The sequence below is a fragment of the Carcharhinus amblyrhynchos genome, chromosome 17 (genome assembly GCF_965287045.1).
Source record: "Carcharhinus amblyrhynchos chromosome 17, sCarAmb.v2.hapA, whole genome shotgun sequence".
Lineage (NCBI taxonomy): Eukaryota > Metazoa > Chordata > Chondrichthyes > Carcharhiniformes > Carcharhinidae > Carcharhinus > Carcharhinus amblyrhynchos.
Genome location: NC_137340.1, coordinates 15772527 through 15792845, shown reverse-complemented (window position 1 = coordinate 15792845; position 20319 = coordinate 15772527). Strand labels below are relative to the sequence as shown.

At 41.6% G+C, this 20319-nt stretch overlaps 1 protein-coding gene across 1 annotated transcript in view; it reads left to right on the top strand.

Moving 5' to 3' along the window:
- slc35g1 (solute carrier family 35 member G1) overlaps window positions 1-19288 on the top strand; it is a 45120-nt gene extending 25832 nt beyond the window's left edge. The window contains exons 2-3 of the mRNA XM_080205536.1: window positions 1365-1542; window positions 14602-19288. Coding sequence (XP_080061662.1) covers window positions 1365-1542; window positions 14602-15385 — 962 coding nt within the window. The 3' untranslated portion in view covers window positions 15386-19288. The remainder of the gene's footprint in view (window positions 1-1364; window positions 1543-14601) is intronic.
- The last annotated feature ends 1031 nt before the right edge of the window (window positions 19289-20319 follow it).

Here is a 20319-nt window from a genome sequence, read left to right as displayed (position 1 = left end):
TGAAGTGGACCAACTATATCAAAACTGTAGCTCTAGGAGCACATCAGGGGCTGGGAATTCTACAGGGAATAACTCACTCCCTCACTCCCCAAAGCCTGTCTACCAGCTACAAGGCGCAAGCCAGGAGTGTGATGGAATACTCTCCGTTGGCCCTGATGAGTGCTACTTTGTCCTTAATGGTGTTGAGCTTCTTAATTGTTGATAGAGCTACACTCATCCTCTCCTCATAACTTAAGGCTCTCGTTCCTTATCTGGTAAAACTCCTTCCACAAGAAATGTCCACATTATTCCAGCTGAGGCTGAATCAGTAAATTATAAAGTTCTAGCATGATCACTTTACTTTTTATATATTATATATATCCTTTCTTTATTAACCCATATTAATTAATTTGGAAGGAGGCCATTTGGCCCATCATGTCTACACTGGCCAACAACCAGTCATCCAACTTAATCCCACTTCCTAGTTCAATTGCATATCCAAATCTGTTTTAAATATTACTACTCTTTTAGGCAGTGAATTCCTCACTTCTGTTACCCTCAGTGTAAAAATCTCCTTCGAATCCCCCATAAACCTTCTATCTCATGCCCTAAGTTCATGGTCTGTATTATGGAACCTTCAAGTCTTCTCAGCCACTCTATCTGGACATGTCATACTTTTATGCATATGTAGGGTTTGTCTTCAGTTGGTGTTTCTGTTCCAAAAAAGTATGTTAACATTTACATGTTTTAAAAATATATAAAACTCTTACACAGAGGAAAGAAAGCAAGAAATTTGTTAGGTCAAGTTGAGACAAAATGTGGGTTCGTAATGCAACTTCAGTGCCAATGCTAAGTGATCTCAATGTAGCTCTGAGACCACAATGAAACCAGTCAGAAGCTAAGACACCCCTTGGATTTGATCTCAAATGGAATGCTGTTTGGAACAAATCCGTCCCAAAAGCATTTCTAAATTTAACTTGGAGTTATTTTACTGTGGGTGTACCTCCCTGTACTCTCAAAAGATTTGTATTTTACTGATTGATAGGTGAGCTCTGGGCAAGAGAACTAGAATTGGAGTTGGGTAATAGGTTTGAAATATTGCCTGACTAGTGCTCTGCTCTGCATAAAGCACACCAAGCTACTATTCACAAATTAAACCTATTAGTGAAAGTACGGTTAAGAGTTTGAGGAGGCTCATGTGGAACATGTGATTCCTGTGTTTTTAATTCTCTGATCAACCAAAATAATGTTATACATTTATAGCTAAAATTGTTTGATATATAGTTTGGTTCCTGGGCTTTTAATTCTATGATCCACCTACTTAGTAGATGTTATGTATTTTTGGCTTGAACAGTTTGATAAACTACTTTTCTTTTTCCTTGCAGCAAAAGAGAAGCGTGAATGGATTTGGCTTGGATTATGCTATGTCTTGTTGTCCTGTTTGCTCTTTTCAGTCACTTCACTCTTGGTGAAGAAGATTAAAGACACTCATTCTCTGGAAATCAGTTGGTTTCGATGTCTCTTTCAGTGCTTGCTTTCATGGCCTTGCATTATATACAATGAGTAAGTATAAAATAGACCCCCTGTGAGTGCTATATGTTTGAAGTAATATGTATATGTAGAAGCCCCAGTACATGAAAGTGTTCTTGTGCAATAACTATTTTAAGGATCATATTATTTTTACCACTCTCAGGATCTCACTAATTATCAAACTGTCCTCCACCAATGATATAAACTTTGATACTTCTTCATTTACATTGCACATGTACAGCTATCAAATTCAACCAATTTGGTTAGGTAAGAAAGAACACTGTAGCTGCCAAAGTAGAATTCTTTTGGCATCTTTGTATAATGTCCCTTCAGACAACATGATTGCAGCTACAGAGAAAACATCATTTTCTTTCTATTTCTATATGTAATCCAAAGCTTTCCTGATGCCTTACACACAGACATAAGAACAGGGCGGTGCGGTAGCACAGTGGTTAGCATTTCTGCCTCACAGCACCGGGGACCCGCGTTCAATTCCCAGCTTGGGTTACTGTCTGTGTGGAGTTTGCACATTCTCTCCGTGCCTGCGTGGGTTTCCTCTGGGTGCTGTGGTTTCCTACTACAGCCCAAAGATGTGTGAGTTAGGTTGATTGACCATGCTAAATTGACTCTAGTGGCAGGGGGATTAGCAGGGTAAATACGTGGGGTTACAAGAATAGGGCATGCTTGCGGTTGTAGTCGAATGGCCTCCTTCTGCACTGTAAGGATTCTATGAAAGGAGCAGGAGTAGGCCATTTGGCCCTTCAAGCCTTCTCAGCTATTTAATAATATTGCTGATCTGATAGTAACCTCAAATTTGCATCCAACCTATTCCTGATAACCTATCACCTGTTTGCTTACCAAAATTCTATCTACCTCTGCCTTAAAAGTATTGAAATATTCTGCTTCCATCATCTTTTCGGAAAGAATTCCAAAGACTCATGACCCTCCAAGGAAATATTTCACCTCATCTCTGTCTTAAATGGGTAACTCATTTTCAAACCGTGAACCTTAGTTGTAGATTCTCCCAAAGGAGAAAACATTATCTCCACATGTTAAGACTTTTCAGAGTCTTGTGTTTCAGTGCGTTATTAAATTGGGCCATTAAATGGGGTAATTGAACTTTAATTTATGAATTATGGACAACATTGCTGTTTATGGGGACAGTACCTTTGCTTAAATGTTGTAAACAAACTCATGTATTAAACACTTACCGTGAGACCTACAATAAGAGACTAGCAACTTGCACAAGTATCAATTCAGTACTTAGACACCGGTGATCTAGGATAAGTCAGTCCATCTTTAAACATACATTATCCTGTCTGTTCAATGCTGAAGTTATGGACTATTGAACTGTAATTTCAGTACTTAAATTAAGACTATCATTATGTACTCCCTAATTGGTTGGGAGAGGTAAATATTTTAAATAAATGTCATCTTAGAGTCGCTTATTTTGTTACTTGAAAAGAGAACAGCAAGACACATAATCAGATCCAAGATTGCGGACTAGCTAGAATGACTCACTTTTCTGGTCACTGCAGTCTTTAGCTCCAACCAACAGTGACAATGAGAATCATTACAAGTAACCAGATATCACCTGCTGAAATATTCAACGGGTCTCTGTGGAGAGGAGAACTGAGTTAATGTTTTGGGTTTATAACCATTCACCATAATTGAAAATCTGTTACAGGTTTAAAGCAAATGAGCGAAGGAAAGAAGGGAGCAAAGGCAATAACGAAAGCTATGGTAGGGACGTAGGCAGGAATAATTTAACGAACAGCAGGATCATTATCAGCACTTGCTGCCTGAAAAACTGGGAATGATTATGATCTAAATCGTTGAACTTGATGGTGCGTCTGGAAGGCTGTAAAGTGCCTAATAGAAAGATAAAATGCTGTCCTTTAAGCTTTCATTTAAGTATCAGTGTGGGAGGTCGAGGACAGAGTGGCTTGGAGGACGATAAGCAACTAGAAGCACAAGGTTACACTATGGATTGAGCAGAGGAGTTCAGAAAAGTAGTCATCCAACCTGTATTTGATCTTCTCAATGAAAGAGACCAGATTGTGAGAAGCAAATAAAAAATACAGAATTGAAAGAAGTACAGTTGATTTGAGGCTCTGGAGTCTGGGAAGGGCAGTGGGAAAAGATAATCTCCAATGATTCTCATTGTCACTGTTGTTTGGTTGGAGCTAGAGACTGCAGTGACCAGAAAAGTGGGTCATTTTAGCTAGTCCAGAATCTGCATCGTCAGGACCTAATGACAAGTTCAAAAGTCCAAGATTAGCTTAAAGGTCCAAGATTAAAAAGGCCTTCTAGGAAATTGAGAGATCAAATCAAAATCTGCATGGAACATACTATCACAAAGGTAGTGAAAGAGAATAGTAGATTAAAGTGTCACAAGAAGTCAATTTCTTTGGAATTCTGAGGTGGGAGAGGAAGGAAAGATTTGTTTAGTGATGGCATTGTACTGGAGATAGTGAATGAACGACTGGAATTCAACTGTCATATTCTTGCAGTTATATTTAAATTTAAAGGTTTATTTATTAGTTACAAATAAGGTTTACATTAACATTGCAATGTAGTTATTGTGAAATTCCCCTAGTCACCACAATCTGGCGCCTGTTTGAGTCAATGCACCTAACAGCACATCTTTCAGACTGTGGGAGGAAACCGGAGCACCTGGACGAAACCCATGCAGACACGGGGAGAAAGTGCAAACTCCATAGGGACAGTGACCCAAGCTGGGAATTGAACCAGGTCCTTGGTGTTGTGAGGCAGCAGTGCTAACCACTGTGCCACTCATACCAATTGGCTTATCTATGGAAATCTAAGACAAATTAATTATTTTCTAAAAATCACGGAACTTGATCCCCAAAAAAAGCTGATCTCTGAATGCGCAACACAAATGCACCACTCAATGCCACTCTGATCAAGTTTTCTCTAGAAACTTGACATTTTCAAAGAGTGTTACACTGTTGGAAGTGACATATATTTTAGTTGAAATGTTAAATTGAGGCTCTGTCGACAGTCTTAGGTGAACAGAAAAGAAAATATATCTCTATTGTCCTGACAAATATTTGTCTGTTCATAGAATCATACAGTGCGGAGGAGGCCTTTTGGCCCATCGAGTTCACACCGACACATTAGAAACACCTGAACTCCCATCTAATCCCATCTGCCAGCACTTGGCCCAAAACCCTGAATGTTATGATGTGCCAAATGCTCATCCAGGTATTCTTTAAAGGATGTGAGGCAACCTACCTCCACCACTCTCCCAGGCAGCGTATACCAGACCATCACCATCCTCTAGGTAATAAGAGTTTTTCCTCACAAACCCCCCCCCCCCAATCTCCTGCCCCTCATCTTGAACCTATGTCCCCTCATGACTGACCCTTCAACTAAGGGGGATAGTTGATTTGATTTATTATTGTCACATATATTAACTTAGTGAAAAGTATTGTTTCTTGTGTGCTACACTGACAAAACATACCGTTCATAGAGAAAGAAACGAGAGAGTGTAGAATGTAGTGTTCCAGTCATAACTAGGGTGTAGAGAAAGATCGACTTAATACAAGGTAAGTCCATTCAAAAGTCTGACAGCAGCAGGGAAGAAGCTGTTCTTGAGTCGGTTGATACATGACCTCAGACTTTTGTATCTTTTTCCTGAAGGAAGAAGGTGGAAGAGAGAATGTCCAGGGTGCATGGGATCCTTAATTATGTGGCTGCTTTGCCAAGGCTGCGGGAAATGTAGAGAGAGTCATTGGATGAAAGGCTGGTTTGTGTGATGGATTGGGCTACATTCACAACGTTTTGTAGTTTCTTCGGTCTTGGACACAGCTGGAGCCATACCAAGCTGTGATACAACCAGAAAGAATGCTTTCTATGGTGCATCTATAAAAATTGGTGAGAGTTGTAGCTGACATGCCAAATTTCCTTTGTCTTCTGAGAAAGTAGGGCTTTCTTAACTATAGTGTCGGCATGGGGTGGGGGGAACCAGGACAGGTTGTTGATGATCTGGAACTCTAAATCTTGAAACCCTCGACCCTTTCTAGTTCGTCCCCATTGATGTAGACAGGGGCGTGTTCTCCTTTATGCTTCCTGAAGTTGATGACTGACAATCTCCTTCATTTTGTTGACATTGGAGGGAGAGATTATTGTTGCCACACTCATTCACCAGATTCTCTATCTCATTCCTGTACTCTGTTTCATCGTTGTTTGAGATCCGACCCACCATGGTGGTGTCATCAGCAAACTTGAAAATCGAATTGGAAGGGAATTTGGCTGCACAGTCATAGGTGTACAAGGAATATAGTAAGGGGCTGAGAACGTAGCCTTGTGGGGCACTGGTGTTGAGGATTATCGTGGAGGAGGTATTGTTGCCTATCCTTTCTGATTGTGGTCTGTGAGTTAAGAAGTCCAGGATCCAGTCGCAGAGGGAGGTGCCGAGACCCAGGCCACGGAATTTGGAGATGAATTTCGTGGGAATAATAGTGTTGAACCTGAGCTGTAACCAATAAATAGGAGTCTGACATAAGTGACCTTGTTATCTAGGTGTTCCAGGGTTGAGAGCAGGGCCAGGGAAATGGCATGTGCTGTGGATCTGTTGTGGCAGTAGGCAAATTGTAATGGACCCAGGTAGTCCAGAAGGCTGGAATGGATTTGTGCCCTTATCCTTAAGGCTTAGTTGCTTCTTATCCACACCTCCCATACGCTTGTACACCTCAATCAGGTCACTCCTCAGTCTTCTCTGCTCAAACAAAAACAACCCAAGCCTATCCAACCTCTCTTCATAACTTAAATGTTCCATTCCAGGCAGCATCCTGGTTACCCTCCTTTGCACCCTCTGCAGTGCAGTCACATCCTTCTGATAATGTGGCAACCAAAACTGCACACAGTACTTTAGCTGTGGCCTCGCCAAAGTTCTATTCACCTCCAACATGACTTCCTTGCTTTGATTGATAAAGGCAAGTGTTCCAAATGCCTTTTTCACCACCCTACTAACATGCCTTTCTGCTTTCAGAGATCTGTGGACAAACATGCCAAGTTCCACTTGTTCCATAGAACTTCCTAGTGTTCCATCATTCATTGAATACTTTCTTATCAAATTGCTCCTTCCAAGGTGTATCACCTCACAATTTCCAGGGTTAAATTCCATCTGCCACTTATCTGCTCATTTGACCATTCTGTCTATATCTTCTTGTAGCCCAAGACACCATCTCACTGTTAACCACCTGTCCAATCTTTGTGTCATCTGCAAACTTACTAATCTTACCTGTCATCAATTTCACTCACTTATATAAATGATGGATAATAGGGGACCCACTGTGGTACGCCACAAGACACTGGCTTCTAGTCACTAAAGCAGCCTTCTATCATCAATCTCTGACTCCTACAACTGAGCCAATTTTGAATCTACTTCATCAAATTACCCTGTATCCCATGTGAATTTACCTTCTTTACAAGTCTTCCATGTGGAACCTTGTCAGAAGCTTTGCTGAAATCTATATAAATGACATTGATTGCAGTACCCTCATCTACACGTCTGGTCATCTTAAAAAATTCAATCAAATTTGTTAAGCATGATCTCCCTCTAACAAAGCATTGCTGACTATCCCTGATCAAGCTTTGTCTTTCCAAATGGAGATAGATGCTCTCCTTCTGAAGTTTCTCCAATAGTTCCCCTCCCACTGGCGTGAGCCTCACTGGTTTGTAGTTCCCTGGTTTATCTCTACAACCATCCTTAAATAGTGGAACCACATTTGCTGTTCTCCAGTCATCCAGCACCTCCCCATGGCCAGAGAGAAATTGAAAATTTGGGTCAGAGCCCATGTAATCTCCTCCCTTGCCTCTCATAACAACCTAGGGCACAATTCATCTGGACCTGAATTACTCACTTTTAAGGCTGCCAGTACCTCCATTGGCTTATCCTTCCCTATGTCAATTTGCTCAATAACCTCACAGTTCTCTGCCTGAATTCCATACCATCGTCCTTGTTCTCTTGTGTGAAGATGAGTATGAAGTATTCATTCAACACTCTATCAATGTCCTCTGGTTCCATGGGCCCTACTTTTTCTCTGATTATCCTATACTTATCAAATATCTAGGGATTTTCCCTACTTTTACCAGCCAGAGATTTCTCATCCCCTCTTTGCTTTCCTAATTGCTTTCTTAAGCTCCACCTTGCAGTTCCTATATTTCACTAATGCCTCCACTGATTTGTTCCCCTTGTACTTTTAAAAAGCCTTTCTTTTCCTTCTCATTGTATGCTGAATATCTCTGATCATCCATGGTTCTCTGGGCTTGTTATTCCTACCTATCATTCCAGAGGGAACATGCTGGACTTGCACCCTCCCCATTTCCATTTTGAATGCCCTCCACTGTCCTTCTGTAGATTTTCTCATTATTAGCTGTTCCCAGTCTACCTTGACCAGATTCTGACTTAAATTACTAAAATCCCCTCCCCCAAATCCAAAAATTTATTTTGTAGCTTGTCCATTTCCTTGTCCACAACAAATTTACGTTGTATCATGTTTTGAACGCTATCACTAAAATGCTCCCCTATCACCATTAAGCTTTTTGATAGAATGCATCTGACTATTGTTGATTATGGGACTTTGGAGTGAGGGGTTTGGCTGCTGCACTTTCTAAAATAGTGATTAGGGACATCCTGAAGTTATGAAAGGAGTGTTTAAATGTTCTCCTTTCTTTATCTCTCTCTCTCTTGCTCTTCCTTTTCCTGCCTAAATAGAAAGGTTGAATCTGAGTATAGCAAAGACAAGGGCCGGAATTCTCCGGTGTTGTACACCCTACCAGCGCTGCCAGTAAGAATGGAGAATTTAGCACTCAGCCAAATCTCCATTCACAGCATCAGGACCGGAGAATCCCAGCCACAGGCAAGGTTGGAGAATTCCGGAGATGGTTGAGAGCTTCATCACTGCATGGGCTGAGGTAAGAAAGAATTGGGTATAAAGGACGAAGTGGAATGGTTTTGCCTTCCTATTATTTACCTGAGGAAATTACAGCTCATTCAGAACTGAATTTTGGATAATGCTGTGGTAATGGGAGGGATGAAAGGGGTGTTGCATATGTGGAGCAGGGTGCCATCAGCACACATGTAGAAGCTAACCCTGTGATATTGGAAAGGTGCAGCACATAAATGAGGAATTGGAATACTCACCCCAGGACATACTTGGGGAGTTCAGAGATAATGGTGCAAAAGTTGCCATTCAGAGTTTAGCAATAAACTCATACAACTACACCTTAGAGTATTTGGTTTGTAGCTTCTTTAACTGTCAGCTTTGGTCTGACATATTTGACAAAACTGACCATTGAAATGTACAATTATGAAACTCTAAGGAGGAGATTTTCACTGGTTGCAGAAGTGCTTGATAAATTACAAAAAGGAAATCTTAGTGCTTTATGCTGCTCCTCATCCCAGCTGACACCATTCTGAAAGGGGCCTACAGTTAGTTGGGCTTCACATGATCAAACGTCTGTGTATATTGGGGTCCTGAGACATTTTTAGGACACCGGAATGGAGGCTCCAACCATATGACTCACTTAAAAGTCACTGCAGCTGTGTGAGCTCTAGTTAATCACTGATGATGCACACATGGCCTGGAATATGGCAGCTCGTAAAGCTGCTCCATGATTTATAGAGGGGATGCTGGGATGGCTATTGGACACTTTGGAGGACATGAAGGCCTATCTTCTTCCCAAGAAATGGTCAGCAGCCGAGAAGAACCTTGTGACAATTAAGGCCTCCCTTATCATCCTGCCCTGCTGGACCCTTGTCACCACTTGTCCTCTAGCTCTGCCTTGGCCTCTTCTTCCACATCCTCCTAGGTCATCACCTCAGGGACATCCCCATGGTTCCTCTTCTCCTCCAGGATGTGTCTCTACTGCTGCACCAGGTTGGAGAGCGCACAGCAGATCACCATGATGTGGGAGACCGTCTGGGGACTGTACTGGAGCACTCCACCAGAATCATCCAGGCAACAGAATCATGTCTGCAGCAGCCTGATCCACTGCTTGTCGGTGGACCTGGTGGAAGCGTGAGCCTCATTGTAGTGGGTTTCCATGTCAGACCTCCACACTGGAACCATCAGCAAAGATCTCAGCAGGTAGCCCTTGTCCCCCAAGAGCCATCCCAGCAAGCTAGGTGGTCCTCAAAGACCCTGTCGATGTCCAAGCTTTGCAGGATGATGCTGTGGTGCACCTTCCCTGGGTGGAGTGCACACATGTGCATGATATTCATCTGGTATGTGCACAAAATCTGTATGTTTGAGTGGCACCCCTTGATCATACAGGGCCCTCGGGGCCATATGCGTGTCATTGATAGTCCCCTGTATAAAGCGCATGCCAGTGGTGGTGGCGAAGCCTGAGCCTGGCCTTCCTGTTGGGCCTGGCCCATGTTGAAGTTGATGTAGTGGCCTACCCGGGTGAACAGAGCATCCATCATCTTGCAGATGCACCTGTTTGAAGGACTGGATGATGCCACAAAAGCCTCTTCTAGTGGCCTGGAAGGACGTGGTAGGGTAGTAGTTGAGGGCCGCCATGACTTTCATTGCTACCGGAAGCGAGTGTCGTCCTGTCCTTTGAAGTGCCGTTTCTGCAAGGACCTAGCACTGATGTCACACTGTGCCCTGCTGAGACGCAGTCTGTGGCCGCAGATGGCGTTTGACAGCTAATCAAATGACATGTGGGTCCCCATATCCAACGTCCTTTGGCCCTCCCGTTGAGCTGATAGGTAGCTGCATCCTGCCCCCAGCCAGTGAACCCCTGTCCGCCTGTCCCCTTCCATGGGCTGGCCTTGCCACAGCCAGACATATCTCTCATCTTCCTCTGCAGCCACAAGTATAAGGAACAGCTCAGTTGGCTTTAATACGAAATCCATCATTCTTTTGAGGTGCTGGGAGGGTTGTGGAGTAGTGGGGGTGGGTTGGGAGTAGGGGTGGTGGGAGTGAAGAGAGAGAGAGAGAGTGTAAGAGAGCAAGGGAGACACACAATTTGTAAGGTTACCCATCCCATGCTCTTCACTCACTTCCAGCAACCTGTCCCTATAAATCTGGATGCGGGCAACCCGACACCAACTCCAGTGCCATAGGCCACCTCAGTGAGCTGCTGACTCTTGTCACATCCTTGCCATGGCGGGCACGGAAAGTATACAGGTAGCTGTGAGAAGGTCCCCATTGGGAACTCCTGAGACAAACATTAATGCAGACACCTGGATGTCTGGTGCACTGGCGTCTGGGAATGGCTTGCAGTTTAGACAGATGGTGGAGGAGTACCATCTGGTGCTCCATCTAGTGCTGGTCAGGTGATAATTATAGGGAGCACTGCAGAGTCTGTGCAGTGAGGAGCTGTGTTAATATCTGGTGAGCTTCCTTGATTGGAGCAACAGCTGCCAGATCTGCTGTTTGCCACTCCAGAATAACAGCAGCAGACAGCAGGGAGAGAGATGCTTTGTGTGATCTTACCACCTCTGTGCCAGTTGATCAGCCTGGTGAGCAGGGAAGAAAGCATGAGTCGCCTGGGATGGGATGTCAGCAGTCAACCTCAGAGCCTGTCCGGCAGACAGATGGCAGAATAACCATAGTGACACTGAGCTTGGGAGTAGATCTCAAACGACCCTTTGCCCCAAAACAAGCCCCATGACAATGCCAACCCCATATCTGAGCACCCCCAAAGTGACACAAGCCCCCCATCCTGCAATGTGGCAGGGCCTGTAACCCCACACCTGGGGGTTGTTGCTCAGTTTTTCTCACTGCCTTGCTCTCCCCTTCGCTACTGCTATGCCTGAACCACACTTTTATAGAGTAGTAGTAATTTGTGCTGGCACAATGTCACGGTGAGATGGAGAGATTCGGGGAGGGGAGAGCGTTAGTGTGCTGAGCTAGCTAATGATACTGAAATCCAGTGAGATTCATGCAGATAAACTTTGTACCATGAAAAAGTGGTCGGAAAGATAGCGCGAGTTGTCAAAAATCAGGCTCACACAGCACCACGTTGTTTGGTGCTGGGAACGAACTTGATTTTGCAACTCCCAATCTTCTTTGCTCACTATTGCTGATCAACTAGCACAGAGCTGGTAAGATCGTGCCTAATATCTCAAACATAGGAACAGAGAACATAGGAGCAGGAGGAGTCCATTTGGCCCTTCGAGCTTGCTCCACCATTTATTAAGATCATGGCTGATCATCCAACTCAATAGCCATTCCTGTTTTTCCCCCATAACCTTTGATCCAGTTTGCCCCAAGTGCTATATCCAGCCACCTGTTGAATGCATTCAGTGTTTTGGCATCAACTACTTCCTGTGGTAAGGAATTCCACAGGCTCACCACTCATTGGGTGAAGGAATGTCTCCTCACCTCTGTCCTAAATTGTCTACCCTGAATCCTTAGACTGTGACCCCTGGTTCTGGACTCCTCCACCATTGGGAACATCCTCACTGTATCTATCCTGCCTCGACCTGTTAGAATTTTATAAGTCCCTATGAGATCCCCCGTCATTTGTCTGAACCTCAGCGAAAACAATCCTAACCTAGTCAATTTCTCCCCCGCCATCCCTGGAATCAGCCTGATAAACCTTTGCTGCTCTCCCTCAAAAGCAAGAACATCCTTCCTCAGAAAAGGAGACCAAACTGCATACAGTACTCTAGGTGTGGCCTCACCAAGGCCCTGTATAGTTGCAACAACACATCCCTGCTCCTGTACTTGAATCCTCCCGCAATGAAGGCCAATATGCCATTTGCCGCCTTTACCACCTGCTGCACCTGCATCACTACCTTCAGTGACTGGTGCACAAGGACACCCAGGCCCCACTGCAGAATCCCCTCTCCCAATTTACAGCCATTCAGATAGTAATCTGCCTTCTTGTTTCTGCTTCTAAAGTGAATAACCTCACGCTTATCCAAATTATACTGCATTTGTCATTGATTAGCCCACACATCCAACCTGTCCAGATCATTCTCAAGGATCTCTGCATCCGGGTCACAGTTCACCCTCCCACCCAATTTGGTATCATCTGCAAATTGTGAGATGTTACATTTTATTCCCTCATCCAAATCATTGATTATATTTGTGAATAGCTGGACTCCCAGCACCCCACTAGTTACTGCCTGCCAATTTGAAAAGCATCCATTAATTCCTACTTTTTATTTCCTCTCAACCAACCAATTTTTGATCCATCTCTTCCTCCGATCCCATGCTCTTTAATCTTGTACGATAATCTGTTGTGTGGGACTTTGTCAAACACTTTCTGCAAGTCCAAATATACCACATCTACTGGTTCCCCCTTGCCATCTCTACTAGTTACATCTTCAAAGAATGCCAGTAGATTTGTCAAGCATGATTTCCCCCTATATAAATCCATGCTGACTCTGTCTGACCTTGCCACTGCTTTCTAAATGCTCTGCCATCAAGCCCTTGAAAATACATTTGAGAATTTTTCCTACTACCAATGTTAAGCTTACTGGCCTAAATTCCCTGTTTTCTCTCTACCTCTCCTTTTGCATATTGGAGTGACATTCGCTACCCTCCAATCTGCAGGGATTGTTCCAGAGTCTGGAGAATCCTGGAAGATGATCACCAATGCATCCTCTATTTCTAGAGCTATTTATTAAGTACTCTGGGATATAAATTATCAGGTCCTGGGGATTTATCTGCCTTCAATCCCATCAACTTCCCCAGTACCATCTCTCTACTAGTATTGATCTCCGTCAGTTCTCCCCTCTCACTAAATCTTGCATTCTCTAATATTTCTGGCATTTGTTATGTGTCCTGTTTTGTGAAGGCAGAACCAAAGTATGTATTCAGTTGCCATTTCTTTGTCACCTATTATACATTCCCCGTTTCTGTCTATAGGGGCCTACATTTGTCTTCACTAACCTTTTTCTCTTCATGTATTTATAGAAACTCTTAGTGCCAGTCTTTATGTTCCCTGCAAGCTTACTTTCATATTGAATTTTCCCCTTCTTAATCAATCCTTTGGTTGTTCTTTGTTGAATTCTAAACTATCCCCAATCCTCAGATCTATTATTTTTCTTGGCCAATCTGTATGTTTTTTTCCTTAGATCGGATACTCTCTCTAATTTCCTTTGTAAGTAATTGATTAGCCCTCTTACCCATTTTGTTTTTATTGTCAGACAGGAATAAACAGTTGCTGCAGTTCCTGCATGGGTTCCTTGAATGTTTGCCATTGTCTGTCCACTGTCATCCCTTTAAGTAACTCTCCCCAACTCATGTCTCATATCCTCATAGTTTGCTTTTTAAAAATTCAGCACCCTAGTCTCTGAATCAACTACTTCACTCGCCATCTTGATTTTAAAAATTCTATAATGTTAAGGTCGCTCATCCCCAAGCGGTCTCGGGCAGCTAGATTGGCAATGATTCCCTTCCCATCACACTGTACCCAGTCTAAGATGGCCTACTCTCTAGTTGGTTCCTCCACATATTGGTCAAGAAAACTATCCCGTTTACACTCCAAGAATTCCTCCTCTACAGCATTGTGGTTAATTTGATTTGCCCAATCTATGTGCAGATTAAAATCATCCACGATCACCGATATTTCCTTGTCATATGCATTACTAATTTCATGTTTAATGCAATTCCCAACATCACCACTGCAGTTTGGGGGTCTATATATGGCACCCACTAATGTTTTTTGCCCCTTTAGTATTTCTCAAGTCTACCCATACAGAGTCTATGTTGTCAGAGCCAAATATCCTCTCTCTCTATTGTGTTAATCTCTCTCCCTGTTTGCTGTTATTCTGCAGTACTCAACAGCACCACATGGTGGTGGGACAGATTTTTAGAATGCCAGACTTTGACAGCAGTTCTTATAGAATTATTACAGCATAGAATCAGTCCATTAGTTATGAGATACATTCAGAACAAACTGTTTATTCATTCTGATAGTTGGCAGGTACAGTTTGAAAAATGAATAGAAAAATCAGCACTTATAAATAAAGCTAAACAAAGAAATATGTACCATTAATTCCTAACTATCAAGAAGTCAGAAGTTTTAAATATGTATTGCAAATGAGAGAAATGCTTACATTCAATTGAAACATTTTAATCTGTCATTGTTTTGCAGACTAGATATGCTGGGACCAAAAGGCCAAAGAATTTTGGTTTTCTTGCGAGGGATCCTTGGTGCTGGTGCCATGATGCTGGTCTTCTATGCAATTCAACAGATGCCTATGGCCGATGCCACTGTTATTCTGATTAGTAACCCAGTCTTTGTTAGTATATTTGCTTGGATTTTCTTGAAGGAAAAATGCAATTGGTTGTATCCCATCTTCCTTGTCTTCACTTTAACTGGGGTTATCCTTATTGCTAGGCCTCCGTTTATCTTTGGCCATGATATTTCTGAATCTGAAATGGAATACAAGAGTCGCATCAAGGGGACTGCTGCTGCTTTCGGAGGTGCAATCTGTGCAGCACTAACTCTGATTGTGATCCGGAAAATGGGCAAGTCCGTCAATTATCTCATTTCCATTTGGTCCTATTCGCTGATTGGATTAGTTATATGTGCAATTGTGCTCTCAATCGTTAATGAGTGGAAACTTCCAAACTGCGGGTTGGATCGAGCATTCATAATCTTGACTGGTGTCTTTGGAATGGGAGGACAGATCTTTCTCACAAAAGCCTTGCAAATTGAGAAAGCTGGGCTTGTGGCTCTTATGAAGACCACAGAAGTGCCAATAGCATTTATATTGCAGTATTTATTCCTCGAATATATCCCTACCTGGTGGAGTTTGGGGGGAGCACTTTGCGTGACAGTTAGCACCATTGGAGTTGCTGTCCAGAAATGGCACAGCACCACCAAAAAGATCAACGTACACCATTTGTCGACTAAAAACATAGCTGAGATTTGAATGTAAGCTTGAGAATGCTTAAATAACCAGTTAAAAAACTGAAGGGGTGGCTGATGATCTGTTTTCTCAATACACAATATTCATAACTTTCACTAAGATTTTCTCAGGACAATGTGGTATAAAGGCAATCCTTTAAATTGTGGATCTTCAAAAATAATTTTAAAAAAATTGAAATATAATATTCTTCAATATTTTATACTTGTCCTTGACTAACAGACACCTATCTGCATGTTAGTCCTGGTTGAGTGGTAGCACTGTGACCACTGAGTTGGTGTCATGGGATGCAGCATCCTTCTAGAGACTTGAGTACATAATCTAAGCTGACAGGTATGTTGCTTGTTTGTGTCTTCTTGTGGGTAAGATGATAAAGCAAGGTCCTGTCATCCTTCTTGTCGTGGCTGTGAAATATCCCACGGCATTGCTCAAAGGAGAGCAGGTGAGTTTTCCTGATATTGTGGTCGACATTTATCCCTCAACACCAGATTATCTGGCAATTTGTCACATTGTTGCTTGTGAGAATCACTGTGTAAATGGGCTTTTGCCAATGACTATTCACAAGTATATCTTTGGTTATGAAGCTCTTTGGGATGTCATGAGGTCATGAAAGGTGCCCTATAAATGCAAGTCCTTTCTTAGTATTCTGATAGCGTTCTTAAACAATAGACTTGTGATGTTCTGTTAAACATGCAGAATTACTTGATCTTCAAAATGTTTGATAAAATTAAATGTTTTAAAAGCAAGTAAAATTTCAGTATTGCATAAATGAAAGTGTGAAATATGATTGCAGTTATAAAAAAAAAAATCAGGTTAATTTTGTTCACACAATACAGCAGTTCTGCACACGTTCAACTGATATCCATCAACATATAAACTAATTGCTAAAGGTGCTAAACAACATGCATTCTGTAGCACATTCCAAACAGACAGAACTGCTGAGTTGCAATGTTCCAGTTTTCTGCATATCGAACACCAAATGTCATCACAACAGTACAGCATACAGTGCATTTGAAATAATCAATCAAGCCACATCGGCCTGTTGAATATGCAAAAGAGTATGTCATTACTTTTTTCCAATCCTGCTGCAATCTTTTGTAGCAAGCACAAATGTACATGTGCAGGGTCAACTTTTAAAAATGAATTAATATTTATACTTGACCCACAACTTAGTATGAGTATTTATTTATTTCTTCTGGTGTTAAACAACCTAATTTCATAGAACATGAAATGGAAAAGTTGTTTTGTGTAAATTGCACTAACATATGTGAATTTCAAAGGGCAAAATAACTAAAGCATTGTACAATCATTTTTTGCTGGATTCTGTCTGCACTGCAATTTGAAGTGATTCTGCCAATGAGCTGGCAATGACTGGATGTGATGTTATTGTACATGTTTAACATGTATCTAATTCCTCTCCACGTTTTTCAATGGAATTGTTAATCCTTTAAAATAAGCATTTAATTCCCCCATTAAAATAGTCAGGAGATCAATTTGGTATAACTTTGCTAAGTTTATGCAGTGATATCTTTTCCAGGTTTTGATGTCTGTTTTTCCTGACCGTCTGCTAAAAATGTATTCATCTATATGCTAAACAAGAAAACCGGTTCCCTTGTTCAGGTTGAGGAGGGGTATGTTTAGAATTTGAGAGGCGCCAGATTCTAAGATTCTGTAATTACCAAAGTTGTTTTTCATGCTGTTAAATATCCAGCTATATAAAGCAATTACACATTCGTTCATTGTCACAATTTCTGAGTTTAATATTAGTGGTTAGTTTGCAGTGAATTTTGTCATGCATTTTGACAGGTTTTACAAGTTTTATGATTCAAAACTTTGATTTTCCACAATCTTGTTGTTTTGTAAAATGCCATCAGTAATCTCAAATTTCATAGGACAATTTCTCCAAGTCAATTTTCCATCTTATAAACATACAAATATGTGAATTTTTTTTTCAGTCCCTTGAGGCTACCCCATCATCCAATTAAAATCATAGTTGGTCTGATTTCAATTCTACATTCACATATAATTAGATGATACTAGCTGCCTGCAACTACTGATGCTCCAATGAATATTTATTGATTGCATATGAGACTCCAGCTCCTCAGTCAGGAAGAGGTGCCACCTCAGATTGGCCAATCTGGTTGGCTCTCCTGTCCCAGTTGTGCCAGAAGCTGTAATGGACAGGACTAGGACTGCAAGTAATTCATCAAGTACAGAACTAGATAAGTGCATGGTCTCAGAGTGAAGACAGAGGGAGGTGGCGACTGAGCATCTGCAGGGGGCAGATCATCTGGGGATGGGAGGGGTGCCTAATGTTAGAAGGAGGAAGTTGATGGAAGCAACCCCACCCTCCCACTTTACCCCTTCCAGTCTGAGGGCTGAACTGGGTGATGTTCTGAGCATTACTTCTGAACTTTTCCCACCAGTCTGAAGATTGAGGCTTGGTGGGAAATGGTCCTTCAAATGGTCATTAAATAGACATTTAATGTGCTCAATTGGGCAAATCCTGTTTCACTGCTGCTGACTATGCTATCACTAAATCCTGTTTCACTGCTGGTTTACTATTCTGTATATCACTAAATCCTGTTTCACTGCCATTTTGCTATTTTCCCCTTCTTGCCAGTTATCTCTGTTTTTCTCATGTAGACATTTTGAATTAAATTAGGGATTCCATTACGAACTAACAACTTTAGATTAAAATTATTGAAATTTTGATTTTATTAAATATTTTCCCGGAAGAATAATCTGACGTGGCTACAGTGGAGGGCCGACTGATCATTTGCAGCGGTGCTGGTAGGCTGAAGCCTCTTTTATAAAAAAATCAGAATTTCTGCTTAAATTAACAGACAAAATTCAGGCGAGGGCTAATGGGTGACTAGTTTGCATTGAGTCTGTGATCTGATTTGTTCATGTCCATATGGCTAGCACAGACCAAACAGTTAAGTGATGCTATGACCCCTTTGCTGTGGAGAGATTACACACCAATAAATGCACCAAAGAATTCAGAAAAGAACAGAGGGTGGTTAAAATGTAGGATGTGCCGCAAGAACTTAGAGGTGGATAGCATAGAATATTTAGAGGGAGGTTGATAGACAAATGAGGGAAAAAGAAATGGAAGGTTATGCTGATAGAATGAAACAAATCAAGTGGCAGGAAGTTCATCTGGAGCGTAAACACCAGGATCAAATGGCTGATTTTTGTGTTTAAAATTCAATGTGATGTCAGCAATCATATAATCAGATAACCTTAAGGCCAAAACTTTATTAATGCCAACATGTCTAAATATACCAAAATGGATGCAAAGACTGAGGAAGGAAAGGGTTTGAAAGGAAAATTGAGGTCGGTGAAGCCCATCAGAGGAGGATGCTTAATGAAAGACCAGGGAGAGCCAGAACTTGAGATCAGGATTTGGACACTGAGCAGAGAACAACATGACTGTGGGTGTTGTAAATATGATTGGTCTGTGTTGACCATTTGACAGAATACATGGTAACCGTACAAATTGTGGGTAGCGCTTTAGCATCACAAGTTCTCTATGCTTTCACAAGATTACTACCTCCTGGATGCAAAGCTTTTAATAGTACTGCCCTAACTTGGACATTTCATAGGATTAGATGAAGTCGAGTGGAAGGAGTCTCGTGGAACATAAACCCAACATATGGCTGTTACACCAAAGACCTATTTCTATGTTATAAATTCAATATAATTAAAGATATTTGAAGGCATTTCCAACAATTTTAAACTTGCATCATGTTTTCCTCAAAATATTTGAGTATTTTAGCTCAACCTTTGTTAGAAGATTCTATATTTGAATTAAACTTTGCACTATGAAAAACTTGTTTCTAATTGCTGGGCATAAATGCCTGTAATAAAATGTTTGTATTTTTCTCAATAAATATGAAACATGAATATCAAGGACATTGTGGTTGATTTGACTGTTTTTGTTTATGTTATGGCATGGCAGAAATGTTCCAAAATTCTGCAGTGTAACATTTCCTGGCTGTTGTACCATTTGTATGCTGCTCCTACTTCTGAAACAGAGGAATTGATTTAGCTTTGTAACTCTCCAGCAGCAGCTAATACAAGGCCTGCAGACTTGAGGCTGGTTAAAGAAGTTTGGACTATCCTATGGAGAGAGATTAGAGAAACATTCTAGAGTTTCTGCCTTCTATCTCATTCCTCTTTATAATGTTGGACTCAGGAACCATAGGAACTAAGATACAGGAGTGGGCCACTCAGCCCATTGAGCCTGCTCCATCATTCAATACAATCGGGGCTGATCATCCACTTCAATGTCTTTTTCCCACACTTATCTCCATGTTCCTTTAAGTCATTGGCACTTAGATATCTATCAATTTCTCCTTTAAACATATTCGATGACTGAGCTTCCATACCGCCTGAGGGAAAGAATTCCAAAGATCCCAAGAATAAGTCTGGTGAGCCTTTATTGCACTCCCTGTCTGACAACATTTTTAAGGTAAGGGGACCACTACTCCATATTCAATCTAACTAAGGTCTATAGAAATGAAGCAAAACTTTGCTACTCTTGCACACGCATCTTCTTGCAAAGAAGGCTAACATAATATTAGCCTTCCTAAGTGCTTGCTACACCTACATATTAGTCCCACAATGAATTATTAGCAAGGATACCCAGGTAGGTCTCTTTGTGTATCTACTCTTTCTAATTTCTTACCATTTAAGAAATACTCTGCGCTTACGTTAACTCTACCGAAATCAATAACCTCTAATTTTTCAAAAGTATATCCCGTGTGCCATGTTCTTGCCCACTCAATATCCAAATCCTACAGCCACTTTTCATCCTCCTTACAACACTTACCCACCCAGCTTTATATCATCTGTCAACCTAGAAATACTAGGCTTGGTTCGTAAATCCAAATCATTGATATATGTTGTGAATAGTTGGGGCTCAAATACTGATC